Source organism: Aethalodelphis obliquidens, unplaced genomic scaffold (assembly GCF_003676395.1).
Source record: "Aethalodelphis obliquidens isolate GAN/ISIS:26980383/991018 unplaced genomic scaffold, ASM367639v1 scaffold38, whole genome shotgun sequence".
NCBI lineage: Eukaryota > Metazoa > Chordata > Mammalia > Artiodactyla > Delphinidae > Aethalodelphis > Aethalodelphis obliquidens.
Window position 1 is genome coordinate 7,761,836 of NW_020837982.1, and position 14,429 is coordinate 7,776,264.

Consider the following 14,429-nt stretch of genomic DNA (forward strand, 5'->3'; position numbering starts at 1 on the left):
CTCCCAATTCATCCCACCACCACCACGACTACCCCCCCGCCACTTTCCCCACTTGGTGTCCATACGTTTGTTCTCTACATCTGTGTCTCAATTTCTGCCCTGCAAACTGGTTCATCTGTACCATTTTTCTAGGTTCCACATATATGCGTTAATATATGATATTTTTCTCTTTCTGACTTCACTCTGTATGGCAGTCTCTAGATTCATCCATGTCTCTACAAATTTCATTCCTTTTTATGGCTGAGTAATATTCCATTGTATATATGTACCACATCTTCTTTATCCATTTGTCTGTCCATGGGCATTTAGGTTGCTTCTGTGTTCTGGCTATTGTAAATAGTGCTGCAGTGAACATTGGGGTGCATGTGTCTTTTTGAATTATGATTTCTCTGGGTATATGCCCAGGAGTGGGATTGCTGGGTCATATGGTAATTCTGTTTTTAGGTTTTTAAGGAACCTCCATACTGTTCTCCATAATGGCTGTAGCAATTTACATTCCCACCAACAGTGCAAGAGGGTTCCCTTCTCTCCACACCCTCTCCAGCATTTGTTTGTAGATTTTCTGATGATGCCCATTCTAACTGATGGGAAGTGATACCTCATTGTAGTTTTGATTTGCATTTCTCTAATAATTAGTAATGTTGAGCAGCTTTTCATGTGCTTCTTGGCCATCTGTATGTCTTCTTTGGAGAAATGTCTTTTTAGGTCTTCTGCCCATTTTTGGATTGGGTTATTTGTTTTTTTAATATTGAGCTGCATGAGGTGTTTATATATTTTGGAGATTAATCCTTTGTCCTATGATTCGTTTGCAAATATTTTCTCCCATCTGAGCGTTGTCTTTTCGTCTTGTTTGTAGTTTCCTTTGCTTTACAAAAGCTTTTAAGTTTCATTAGGTCCCATTTATTTATTTTGTTTTTATTTCCATTACTCCAGGAGGTGGGTCAAAAAAGATCTTGCTGTGATTTATGTCTAAGAGTGTTCTTCCTATGTTTTCCTCTAAGAGTTTTATAGTGTCCAGTCTTACATTTAGGTCTCTAATCCATTTTGAGTTTATTTTTTGTGTATGGTGTTAGGGAGTGTTCTAATTTCATTCTTTTACATGTAGTTGTCCAGTTTTCCCAGCACCACTTATTGAAGAGACTGTCTTTTCTCCATTGTATATCCTTGCCTCCTTTGTCATAGATTAGTTAACCATAGGTGTGTGGGTTTATCTCTGGGCTTTCTATCCTGTTCCATTGATCTATATTTCTGTTTTTGTGCCAGTACCATATTGTCTTGATCACTGTAGCTTTGTAGTATAGTCTGAAGTCAGGGAGTCTGATTCCTCCAGCTGTTTTTTTCCCTCAAGACCGCTTTGGCTATTCGGGGATTTTTGTGTCTCCATCCAAATTTTAAGATTTTTTTGTTCTAGTTCTGCAAAAAATGCCATTGGGATTTTTGGCACTGAATCTGGGATTGCACTGAATCTGTAGATTGCTTTGGGTAGTATAGTCATTTTCACAATATTGATTCTTCTAATCCAAGAACATGGTATATCTCTCCATCTGTTGGTATCATCTTTTTTTTATTTTTTATTTTTATTTATTTTTTTTTTAGCGGTACGCAGGCCTCACTGCTGTGGCCTCTCCCGTTGTGGAGCACAGGCTCTGGACGCGCAGGCTCAGCGGCCATGGCTCATGGGCCCAGCCATTCCACGGCATGTGGGATCTTCCCGGACCGGGGCACGAACCCGTGTCCCCTGCATCGGCAGGCGGACTCTCAACCACTGCGCCACCACGGAAACCCTGCAGTGGCTTCTCTTGTTGCAGAGCACGGGCTCTAGGCGCACGGGCTTCAGTAGTTGTGGCACGTGGGCTTCAGTAGTTATGGCTCGCGGGCTCTAGAGCGCAGGCTCAGTAGTTGTCACGCACGGGCTTAGTTGCTTCGCATGTGGGATCTTCCCAGAGCAGGGATTGAACCCGTCACCCCTGCATTGGCAGGTGGATTTTTTGTTTGTTTGTTTTATTTACATCTTTATTGGAGTATAATTGCTTTACAATGGTGTGTTAGTTTCTGCTTTATAACAAAGTGAATCAGTTATACATATACATATGTTCCCATATTTCTTCCCTCTTGCATCTCCCTCCCTCCCACCCTCCCTATCCCACCCCTCTAGGTGGTCACAAAGCACCGAGCTGATCTCCCTGTGCTATGCGGCTGCTTCCCACTAGCTATCTACCTTACGTTTGGTAGTGTATATATGTCCATGCCACTCTCTTGCTTTGTCACAGCTTACCCTTCCCCCTCCCCATATCCTCAAGTCCATTCTCTAGTAGGTCTGTGTCTTTATTCCTGTCTTACCCCTGGCTTCTTCATGACATCTTTTTTTTTTCTTAAATTCCATATGTATGTGTTAGCATACGGTATTTGTCTTTCTCTTTCTGACTTACTTCACTCTGTATGACAGACTCTAGGTCCATCCACCTCATTACAAATAGCTCAGTTTCATTTCTTTTTATGGCTGAGTAATATTCCATTGTATATATGTGCCACATCTTCTTTATCCATTCATCCGATGATGGACACTTAGGTTGTTTCTATCTCCGGGCTATTGTAAATAGAACTGCAATGAACATTTTGGTACATGACTCTTTGAATTATGGTTTTCTCAGGGTATATGCCCAGTAGTGGGATTGCTGGGTCATATGGTAGTTCTATTTGTAGTTTTTTAAGGAACCTCCATACTGTTCTCCATAGTGGCTGTACCAATCACATTCCCACCAGCAGTGCAAGAGTGTTCCCTTTTCTCCACACCCTCTCCAGCATTTATTGTTGCTAGATTTTTTGATGATGGGCATTCTGACTGGTGTGAGATGATATCTCATTGTAGTTTTGATTTGCATTTCTCTAATGATTAATGATGTTGAGCATTCTTTCATGTGTTTGTTGGCAATCTGTATATCTTATTTGGAGAAATGTCTATTTAGGTCTACTGCCCATTTTTGAATTGGGGTGTTTGTTTTTTTGTTATTGAGCTGCTTATGAATTTTGGAGATTAATCCTTTGTCAGTTGCTTCATTTGCAAATATTTTCTCCCATTCTGAAGGTTGTCTTTTGGTCTTGTTTATGGTTTCCTTTGCTGTGCAAAAGCTTTGAAGTTTCATTAGGTCCCATTTGTTTATTTTTGTTTTTATTTCCATTTCTCTAGGAGGTGGGTCAAAAAGGATCTTGCTGTGATTTATGTCATAGAGTGTTCTGCCTATGTTTTCCTCTAAGAGTTTGATAGTTTCTGGCCTTACATTTACGTCTTTAATCCATTTTGAGCTTATTTTTGTGTATGGTGTTAGGAAGTGATCTAATCTCATACTTTTACATGTAGCTGTCCAGTTTTCCCAGCACCACTTATTGAAGAGGCTGTCTTTTGTCCATTGTATATTCTTGCCTCCTTTATCAAAGATAAGGTGACCGTATGTGCATGGGTTTATCTCTGGGCTTTCTATCCTGTTCCATTGATCTATATTTCTGTTTTTGTGCCAGTACCATACTGTCTTGATTACTGTAGCTTTGTAGTATAGTCTGAAGTCAGGGAGCCTGGCAGGTGTATTCTTAACCACTGCACCACCAGGGGAGCCCTATAGTTTACTGCATACAGGTCTTTTGTCTCCCTACGTAGGTTTATTCCTAGGTATTTTATTCTTTTTGTTGCAGGGGTAAATGGGAGTGTTTCCTTAATTTTTCTTTCAGATTTTTCATCATTAGTGTATAGGAGTGCAAGAGATTTCTGTGTATTAATTTTGTATCCTGCAACTTTGCCAAATTCATTGATTAGCTCTAATAGTTTTCTGGTGGCATCTTTAGGATTCTCTATGTATAGTATCATGTCATCTGGAAACAGTGACAGTTTTACTTCTTCTTTACCAATTTGTATTCCTTTTATTTCTTTTATTTCTCTCATTGCAGTGGCTAGGACTTCCAAAACTGTGTTGAATAATAGTGCTGAGAGTGGACATCTTGTCTTGTTCCTGATCTTAGAGGAAATGCTTTCAGTTTTTCACCATTGAGAATGATGTTTGCTGTGGGTTTGTCATATATGGCCTTTATTATGTTGAGGTAGGTTCCCTCTATGCCCACTTTCTGGAGAATTTTTATCATAAATGGGTGTTGAATTTTGTCAAAAGCTTTTTCTGCATCTATTGAGATGATCATATGGTTTTTATTCTTCAGTTTGTTAATATGGTGTATCACATTGATTGATTTGTGTATATTGAAGAATCCTTGCATCGGTGGGATAAATCTCACTTGATCATGGTGTATGATCCTTTTAATGTGTTGTTGGATTCTGTTTGCTAGTATTTTGTTGAGGATTTTTGCATCTGTATTCATCAGTGAAATTGATCTATAATTTCCTTTTTTTTGTAGTATCTTTGTCTGCTTTTGGTATCAGGGTGATGGTGGCCTCATAGAATGAGTTTGGGAGTGTTCCTTCCTCTGCAATTTTTTGGAAGAGTTTGAGAAGGATGGGTGTTAGCTCTTCTCTGAATGTTTGATGGAATTCACCTGTGAAGCCATCTGGTACTGGACTTTTGTTTTTGGAAGATTTTTAATCACAGTTTCAATTTCATGACTTGTGATTGGTCTGTTCATATTTTCTATTTCTTCCTGGTTCAGTCTTGGAAGGTTATACCTTTCTAAGAATTTGTCCATTTCTTCCAGGTTGTCCATTTTATTGGCATAGAGTTGCTTGTAGTAGTCTCTTAGGATGCTTTGTATTTCTGTGTGTCTGTTGTAACTTCTTTTTCATTTCTAAATTTATTGATTTGAGTCCTTTCCCTCTTTTTCTTGATGAGTCTGGCTAATGGTTTATCAATTTTATCTTCTCAAAGAACCAGCTCTTAGTTTTATTGATCTTTACTATTGTTTTTTTTTTGTTGTTTCTATTTCATTTTTTTTTTTCTCTATTTCATTTATTTCTGCTCTGGTCTTTATGACTTTTTTCCTTCTACTAACTTTGGGTTTTGTTTGTTCTTCTTCCTCTAGTTCCTTTAGGTGTAAGGTTAGATTGTTTATTTGAGATGTTCGTTGTTTCTTGAGGTAGGATTGTATTGCTATAAACTTCCCTCTTAGAACTGCTTTTGCTGCATCCCATATGTTTTGGATCGTCGTGTTTTCATTGTCATTTGTCTCTAGGTATTTTCTGATTTCGTCTTTGATATCTTCAGTGATCTCTTGGTTATTTAGTAACGTATTGTTTAGCCTCCATGTGTTTGTGTTTTTTTATGTTTTTTTTCCCCTGTAATTGATTTCTAATCTCATAGCGTTGTGGTCAGAAAAGATGCTTGATATGATTTCACTTTTCTTAAATTTACTGAGGCTTGATTTGTGACCCCAAATGTGATCTATCCTGGAGAATGTTTCGTGTGCACTTGAGAAGAAAGTGTAATCTGCTGTTTTTGGATGGAATGTCCTATAAATATCAATTAAATCTGTCTGGTCTGTTGTGTCATTTGAAGCTTGTGTTTCCTTATTAATTTTCTGTTTGGATGATCTGTCCATTGGTGTAAGTGAGGTGTTAAAAGTCCCCCACTATTACTGTGTTACTGTCAATTTCCTCCTTTATAGCTGTTAGCAGTTGCCTTATGTGTTGAGGTGCTCCTATGTTGGGTGCGTATATATTTATAATAGTTATATCTTCTTCTTGGATCCCTTGATCAGTATGTAGTGTCCTTCCTTGTCTCTTGTAACATTCTTTATTTTAAAGTCTATTTTATTTGATATGAGTATTGCTACTCCAGCTTTCTTTTGATTTCCATTTGCTTGGAATATCTTTTTCCATCCCCTCACTTTCAGTCTGTATGTGTTCCTAGGTCTGAAGTGGGTCTCTTGTAGATAGCATATATATGGGTCTTGTTTTTGTATCCGTTCAGCAAGCCTGTGTCTTTGGTTGGAGCATTTAATCCATTCACGTTTAAGGTAATTATCGATATGTATGTTCCTATTACCATTTTCTTAAGTGTTTTGGGTTTGTTTTTGTAGGTCCTTTTCTTGTGTTTCCCACTTAGAGAAGTTCCTTTAGCATTTGTTGTAGAGCTGGTTTGCTGGTGCTGAATTCTTTTAGCTTTTGCTTGTCTGTAAAGCTTTTGATTTCTCCATCGAATCTGAATGAGATCCTTGCCAGGTAGAGTAATCTTGGTTGTAGGTTACATATTCATCACTTTGAATATGTCATGCCACTCCCTTCTGGCTTGTAGAGTTTCTGCTGAGAAATCAGCTCTCAACCTTATGGGAGTTCCCTTGTATGTTATTTGTCGTTTTTCCCTTGCTGCTTTCAATAATTTTTCGTTGTCTTTAATTTTTGCCAATTTGATACTATGTGTCCGGGCCTGTTTCTCCTTGGGTTTATCCTGTATGGGACTCTCTGCACTTCCTGGACTGGGGTGGCAATTACCTTTCCCATGTTAGGGAAGTTTTTGACTATAATCTCTTCAAATATTTTCTCTGGTCCTTTCTCTCTCTCTTCTCCTTCTGGGACCCCTATAATGTGAATGTTGTTGCATTTAATGTTGTCCCAGAGGTCTCTTAGGCTGTCTTCATTTCTTTTCATTCTTTTTTCTTTATTCTGTTCTGCAGCAGTGAATTTCACCATTCTGTCTTCCAGGTCATTTATCCGTTCTTCTGCCTCAGTTATTCTGCTATTGATTCCTTCTAGTGTAGTTTTCATTTCAGTTATTGTATTGTTCATCTCTGTTTGTTTGTTCTTTAATTCTTCTAGGTCTTTGTTAAACATTTCTTGCATCTTCTTGATCTTTGCCTCCATTCTTTTTCCGAGGTCCTGCATCATCTGCACTATCATTACTCTGAATTCTTTTTCTGGAAGGTTGCCTATCTCCACTTCATTTAGTTGTTTTTTTGGGTTTTTTTTCTTGTTCCTTCATCTGGTACATAGACCTCTGCCTTTTCATCTTGTCTATCTTTCTGTGAATGTGGTTTTTCCACAGGCTGCAGGATTGTAGTTCTTGTTTCTGCTGTCTGCCCTCTGGTGGAGGAGGCTATCTAAGAGGCTTGTGCAAGTTTGCTGATGGGAGGGACTTGTGGTGGGTACAGCTGGCTGTTGCTCTGGTGGGCAGAGCTCAGTAAAACTTTAATCCTAACCCGCTTGTCTGCTGATGGTTGGGGCTGGGTTCCCTCCCTAATGGTTGTTTGCCCTGAGGCAACCCAACACTGGAGCCTACCCGCTCTTTGGTGGGGCTAATGGAGGACTCTGGGATGGCTCACGCCAAGGAGTACTTCCCAGAACTTCTGCTGCCAGTGTCCTTGTCCTCACAGTAAGACACAGCGGCCACCCCCCCACCCCCACCCCCCCGCCCCTGCCTCTGCAGGAGACCCTCCAACATTAACAGGTAGGTCTGGTTCAGTCTCCTGTGCAGTCACTGCTCCTTCCCCTGGGTCCCGATGCACACACTACTTTGTGTGTGCCCTGCAAGCGTGGAGTCTCTGTTTCCCCCAGTCCTGTCGAAGTCCTGCAATCAAATCCTGCTGGCCTTCAAAGTCTGATTCTCTAGGAATGCCTCCTCCCGTTGCTGGACATCACGTTGGGAAGCCTGATGTGGGGCTCAGAACCTTCACTCCAGTGGGTGGACTTCTGTGGTATAAGTATTCTCCAGTCTGTGAGTCACCCACCCAGCAGTTATGGGATTTGATTTTATTGTGATTGCACCCCTCCTACCGTCTCGTTGTGGCTTCTCCTTTGTCTTTGGATGTGGGGTATCTTTTTTGGTGAGTTCCAGTGTCTTCCTGTCGATGACTGTTCAGCAGTTGGTTGTGATTCCGATACTCTCGCAAGGGGGAGTGCGAGCACGTCCTTCTACTCCGCCATCTTGAACCAATCTCTCAATTTACTTATTTTATTTATTTATTTTTGGCTGCATTACATCTTTGTTGCCGCACGCGGGCTTTCTCTAGTTGTATTGATGGGCTTCTCATTGCGGTGGCTTTTCTTGTTGCGTAGCATGGGGTCTAGGCGCACAGGCTTCAGTAGTTGTAGCATGTGGGCTCAGTGGCATGAGGGCTTAGTAGCTGTGGCTCACGGGCTGTAGAGCACAGGCTCAGTAGTTGTGGCACACGGGCTTAGTATCTCCGCGGCATGTGGGATCTTCCCCGACCAGGGCTCAAACCTGTGTCCCCTACATTGGCAAGTGGATTCTTAACCACTGAGTAACCAGGGAAGCCCCTGGGGTAGCTTCTTTGAGGAAATAACATTACAACTAGGATGCAAAGGTTGAGTAACAGTCAAGTGTGGAGAAGGAGTTACTTGCAAGAAAGTGCATGTGTGAGGGCCAGTGAGAACAAAGGAGTTTGGCCTGTGTCTGAAAAGTTAGAAGAGGCCCTGAGGTAGAGCACAGTGGGAGGTTTTGCTGCCGAACTAAACTTGGGTCCACTTGTCCATGCGCAGTAAAACCAATCTACTTTCACTGGGTTGTGGTGAAGGAAAGTGCAGTGCTTATTGCAGGCGCAAAGCAAGGAGACCAGGCAGCTAGTGCTCAAAAGGCGCAAACTCCCTAATGGCTTTCAGGGAAAGGTTTTTTAAGACAGGGTGAGGGAGAGGGTTGCAGGGTGCGTGATCAACCTGTGGACAGTCTTCTGATTGGTTGCTGTTGAGGTGACCAGGAGTTAACATCATCAACCTTGTGGTTCTAACAGGTCTGGGGTCTACTGCTTGTGGGCAGCATACAGTTAACTTCTTCCACCTGGTGAGGGTTTCATTATCTGCAAAACAGCTCAAAGGAGGTGGCTCAGAATGTTATCTATAGCCCTTGAGGAGGAACTAAAGGTCTTTGACTTAGTTTAGCTATTATTTTGTTTTGCTTGACTGTTTTTCTTTCTTTCTGTGTTTTCTCCCTTCTCTGATTAAATTTATTCTTTGGAACTGGGGGAAAGCCTAGGAAGCTAAAGTTTTTCTACAGACAGGAGGCATGTGGAGGACATTCTGTCCTGGGAAGGCCACATAGGGTCTTGCTCAATTACAGTTTGCCCTTGATACTAATAGCAATTGGGGGGAGCCTTTGAAAGTTTTAGCTAGGAGCGATGTGATCAGATTGGGACTTTTAGAAAAGAATCAGTTTTAGATCAGAAGGGGATCTGAGAACTTGAATTCAGGTCCCCTTTTACAGATAGTAGGTGGTAACCTGTGACCAATAGTGGAGGCCCAGGCCTCCTGAATCCCATTTTGGGCTCTGGACCAGATGTTTTCACATGAAGCCAAGAAGCGGCTGAGGTGATAGCTTTGCCTCCTTCTCCCAGTGACCACCTCTGAACCCTTTCTCTGACCACCAATGAAGATGCTCACGTTCATGGTTTACACACCCCACCCCCTCTCCCAACCTCCCTGGTCCTTTCAGGGACTTCTCTAAGTGGGAAGGGAGGGTTCAGTCCTGATGCAGGGTGAGTCCTGCTGGGGGGTATGGCGAAAAGTGAGCTGATTTACTTAACCATTCCTCTATTGTTGGGCAGTAAAATTGTTTGAAAGGTTATTATAAAAAAGACTGCAGTGCATGTCTTCACATCTATATCATTTTGAGGGAATTTAGTAAGCTACTAGAAGATAAAAACTTGATTCCAAATGCTTTCCAGAGTTTTATCAGATTATACTCATTAAATGAAAAGGACCAGTTTTATCAGTGCCTTCCTAGTCCTTTAATGTTTGCTAGTTTAAAGAGTTTCCTTTCATTTGAATTTCTTTGCAAGACAATAAGGAAAGTAATATATTGCTCACTATTTGTTTCTTGTGTCTGCCTCTTTTGGTCTTGCCTTCTTTACATTTTCCTCTAAAACACCAGGTATCCATGAAAATATGTAGGAGAAAAGATCAGGACACATTTAAAGTTAACACCTTTTATTGTTTTATAACCAAATTAAAATGTCAGAAAATACATATACTGGTCAGGACCCAGAAAATGCTTGATATCTCCCCCCTTTAATTCTGTGTGCTGGCCTAAGGGGAAACAGCTGAAAGAAAGGTATCTTTTGTAGAGAGCATTCTTGGGTCCACTGGAGAATATGCTCTGAGGAGAGTTGTACCACTTGGAGGGGGGGGGCAGGTTGGAACCAAGTGGAGCCCTTTTCCAGACGTGCAAGTTGCCATTCCAAATGGGGTGATTTAAGGACTTCCCAGGGCACTGCAGACCCTATCTGGGGTACTCAGAGACACCTGGAGGAAGTCACATTCCCCCCTTTATCCCCAGGGGTCAGCTAGCCACTGAGAAAGGAACTGATGGGCTTGGGGGGCACAAAAAGGCATCTGTGACTGATCAGTCCTGATGACCACTGCATCAGGAGTAAAGGGCACTTTGCGCTTTTTTTTTAATATATATAAATTATTTTATTTTTGGCTGCGCTGGGCCTTCGTTGCTGCCTGCGGGTTTTTCTCTAGTTGCAGTGAGTGGGGGCCCCTCTTTGCCGCATTGCGGTGGCCTCTCCTGTTGCGGAGCACGGGTTCTAGGTGCGCGGGCCTCAGTTGCTGTGGCTCACGGGCTCTAGAGCGCAGGCTCAATAGTGGCGCACGGGCCCAGTTGCTCCGGGGCATGTGGGATCTTCCCGGACCAGGGCGCGAACCCATGTCCCCTGCACTGGCAGGCGGATTCTCAATTACTGCGCCACCAGGGAAGCCCGCTCTTTGCTCTTTCAATGGCTGGTCCCTATGATGTCACATTAGTAGCACCCAATTTGAAACTTTCCCATTGGCCAGCATCATGGTACTCCAAAGGCATGGAATAGGTAGATGGCTTTAGGCCAGGGCTTGAACATAAGCATAGACAATTCTTGTGATGCTGAAATGTCAGCATGGAAAGATCTTAAGAGGCTAGCATGATCATCTTCCTGATGAGGTGCACCGAGGGAAAGGGGATTTCCCAGGTTTGGAAAGTGCTCAAGTTCCTGCTTCTCTTCTTCCCACTTCAAAGCCAGTTTCTGTAAGATTAATGAGCCTCCTACTCATTCACCAAGTTTCTGCAAAAACGCGGGCAGGGGTGATGCTGTGCAGAAGCATGGGAACTGGCTGTGTGTGACACCATCCAGAAGCTTTCATGGGGGCCACTGGCCAGTCTGGCTTCCTGAGCATGGGGCCTCTGACATGTACGGGAGAGGCCACCTGGAAAGCTTTGCTGTACTTGAAGAAACAGGTTAAGTCCTCCATGGCAGTAAGTTTAAAGGGGCAACCCTTAAAATTAAAGAACGTTAACTTGATGAAAGCCTCACAGAAGCTGCTCCAGTGACACCGTCTGCATTCCATTTCCTCAGTTGCTCTTTCTCACGTCTTTTCTACATGCAGTTCCCTGACGTGGATGCTTCCCCCATCACCTAGTTAGACTGCTACTAACCTTTCTGACTTCAACTTGTGTGTCACTTCCTTGTGGAAACCTGGCCCCTCCTCACTGAGGACTCTCAAAGCATCCCATCCTGTTTGTGATTGATGTGTGACCTCTAGACTCTGAGCACCTGGGCAGGGACCGTTTCTGTGCTGCTCGCCACTGTGTCACCAGCATTTAGTCCAACACCTGACACAGTAGGCACTCAATAAATATTTACTGACTGAAGGAGTAGCTGTAGGGAGACATTTCCATTCCAGTATAAAACAAATAGCACAGCTGTCAAGTGTTACGGCTGCTGCCAAGCGATTCCAAAAGCAGGTTAAAAGAAACGAGACCCAACTCCTCAGTGGCCGTGACCCCTGCCCTTCTCACTCCCAAACATATAAGTAACATGCTGTGTTATCAGATCCAAGGGTTAGCCTTAGAGAGGAAGTGAAACACCACAGCAAATCACCTGGACTTTTCACTTTCTCTTCAGACAGCAGGTTGGGCTTGCTGACAGCTCACCTAGCAGCCCAGGGGAGGAGCTGCTTGATCTAGAAGGGGTCCAGTTCTGGGGACCACGCCCCTGTGCCCCAGAGGCCAGCCTCGCCAGAGACCTTTCCGCCCCTCCAACCCTCTTGTCCAAAGGCCCCAGTGGAAGGATGTTTACTCCCCGCTCTGTGTGGAGGAGAACCAGAGTCCTCCCAGAGAGGGTGCTCCTTTGAGTCAGGGCAGGTGCTCACACAGCACCCAGGCTTGCTGGGTGACGGGCAGCACTGCAGGCCTGGGCTGCCAGCTGGTTTCAACAACCATGATTGAGTTCTAGACCCCTCCCCTTGTGTTTTCGCTGGGGCTCCTCAGCCAGTGCAGCGGGAGAAGCGAGCCAGCCAGCCGGCTCCCTAGCCCAGCATATTCTCTTGCATCTGACAGAGGAGACTTGGTCTGACTGCAGGCGGCAGGAAAAGTTCATTTCCTGAGGGAAGGCGTGAGTAACCCAGTGGATTCTCAGCAAGACAGGTGAGCCTCTTGGAATTGGTAACACAGGTTGCCTCCGGGAACGGGTGGGAGGGAAGCTTTTCACTTCTGTTCTTTTGTACCTCTTAAATTTTGAGTCATTTAAGTATGACCTAGCCAAAATATTTTAATTTAAATGAATTGAGCATAATGCCACTTTCCCGAGGGAGGGAAGGGGGGAATCTGCTTGGTCTCAAAGTAGCTTGCGCTATCTCCTCAAGCACTGCTTCTCAACCTTTCACGTGCGCATGAATCACCTGGGAGTCTTGCTGAAATACAGGTTCTGATTTAGGGGGATGAGGGAGGGGCCTGAGACTGCATTTCTAACAAGCTCCCAGATGATGCGGATGCTGCTGGTCCAGACCACACTTTAATAGCAGTGCTTTACAGCCACTGAGGGAGGGGGTTGAAGGCCAACCTAGTAACAACTGTTTCCACCTGACGACTGAGCGCCATTCATCATCTCATTAGATGGAGCCCTAGAGGAGACAGGGAGGGAAGCCGGGCAGGGACACTGCAAGCCCCACAGAACAGCGAGAGCCAAACCACACAGGCAGATGTGTCTCCCATCTGGGTGAGACGCTATCCCCTGAGCTTCCCGAGGCTCTCCTTCCTCATGGCCAGCTGCCTCCTCACAGGTCCAGTCCTTTCCCAGTTGCCTCCTTGGCCACCTTTAAATTTCACCCCTGGGGGCAAGGCCACATGTCCCCTTGGGTGTTGGCCAAGGTCCTTCTCTGAGGAGCCATCATTCGCTCTAGGGATTTGTGCAGGTCTCAGAGGCTGGAGGAAGGCCAGAGTCCTGGGCCCAGCTGTCATGTCTGTCGGCTCTGAAGGGAATTACATGCATGCCCCCTCCCTGGGGGCCAGGTCAGTGTCTCATTCAAGCATCTTTTGGACAGGGCCCAGCCCGCAGCAGGCATCAGTGTTTGTTATGTGAATGAATAACTGAATGCCCTACTAAGTTCTCAGGAAAAATGAAAACACTCTAGGCCCTTGGCCTGCCCTCCACCCTTCCCCTCCCCAGGGCCTCTTCTGCATGAGCCACTGTGGCCACTGGGAGGCTCCCCTCCGCACACACACAACAAAAAGCTTGTAGCAGGATCCCAAAGTGCAGGAGAGCGGGCTGTGCCTGGAAGCCCCGTCCCATGTGGATGACGATGACTCTTTCCAGTTCAGAGCTGTGGGCAGTTCTGCCCTCAAATCTTCACCAAATCTGCTGTCAGCCAACAGCTCTGGCTATGCCTCCACGGTCTGCAGGTTCTGCAGCTGCTCCACATTCACCTTTCCATTCCCCTGGTGGCCAGACCTGTGTGTGGGCGGGTGGGGGCACAGAGGACGCTTGGGAGCCCTGCAGGCAGGGACGGCCTCCCTAAAGGCAGGCTCCGCCTGCAGAAGCCTCTGGCTGGCAGCGCGGTAGGCAGTGAGCGTTCACAGCAGCAGTCTGAGGGCTCCCTGGCCACAGCCCAGGCACAGGGAGGTGCTCAGGCCGCGGCCTCTGGAGCTGGCCCAGCAATGAGCAGCCGCTGCGGCCCCACAGCAACAGGCGAGGCTGGCCAAGACCAGCAGGGCAACCGCTCTTTCCTCTTGTAGGCGAAGGAGCTCAGGTGAGCACCCAGGAAGTGACAGGGAGCACGTGGGGGGCTGCTGGCACAGGCCTACCCCAGCAGATCTCCCAGCCTCTCCATCGTTCTTTCCTCACTCCTCTCCATCCTTTGCCTTCCCTCTCCATCCTGGCTCACCGCTCCCTCTTTCCCTGCCCAGGCCCAGTTCCCCACTGGAGGCTGCCAATCGCTGAGTCAGCAGAGAATGGAAGCTCGAAGCAGAGGGCAGCCAGCCCCAGGTCAGTGAACGCCTCTGACGTAGTTCACGAGAGGAGAGTCAGGGAACCCTACTCACTGAGCTGGAGGTTCCCCTGTGTCCAGCACCCCCGGAACAAAAGGGAAAACAGGCCCAGAAAGGGCCAGGCACTTGCTCAGGGGCACATAGCGAGGCAGGGAAGCAGAGCAGGCCTGAGGGCTGCCTCCTGACTCAGCCCAGGCCTCCCTCCCACGCCAGGCTGTGGTCAGGTCTACAGAAAGCGCCAGGCTGCCC

General features: G+C 45.4%; 1 protein-coding gene and 1 long non-coding RNA gene across 5 annotated transcripts in view; one reads left to right on the forward strand and one right to left on the reverse strand.

Moving 5' to 3' along the window:
• Nucleotides 1-12,078: 12,078 nt before the first annotated feature.
• Nucleotides 12,079-14,429, reverse strand: part of P2RX5 (purinergic receptor P2X 5) — a 13,404-nt gene continuing 11,053 nt past the window's right edge. For 2 of the 3 annotated variants that reach the window (XM_027130710.1, XM_027130712.1), the window contains exon 12: nucleotides 12,079-13,644. In XM_027130710.1, the coding sequence (XP_026986511.1) occupies nucleotides 13,575-13,644 (70 nt within the window). In that variant the 3' untranslated portion in view covers nucleotides 12,079-13,574. The remainder of the gene's footprint in view (nucleotides 13,645-14,429) is intronic. The other variant, XR_003438000.1, reaches the window with a different exon arrangement.
• Nucleotides 12,236-14,429, forward strand: part of LOC113632933 (uncharacterized) — a 22,999-nt gene continuing 20,805 nt past the window's right edge. Inside the window, exons 1-2 of one of the 2 annotated variants that reach the window (XR_003438003.1) lie at nucleotides 12,236-12,341; nucleotides 14,100-14,178. This is a non-coding gene — a long non-coding RNA (uncharacterized LOC113632933). The remainder of the gene's footprint in view (nucleotides 12,342-14,099; nucleotides 14,179-14,429) is intronic. The other variant, XR_003438002.1, reaches the window with a different exon arrangement.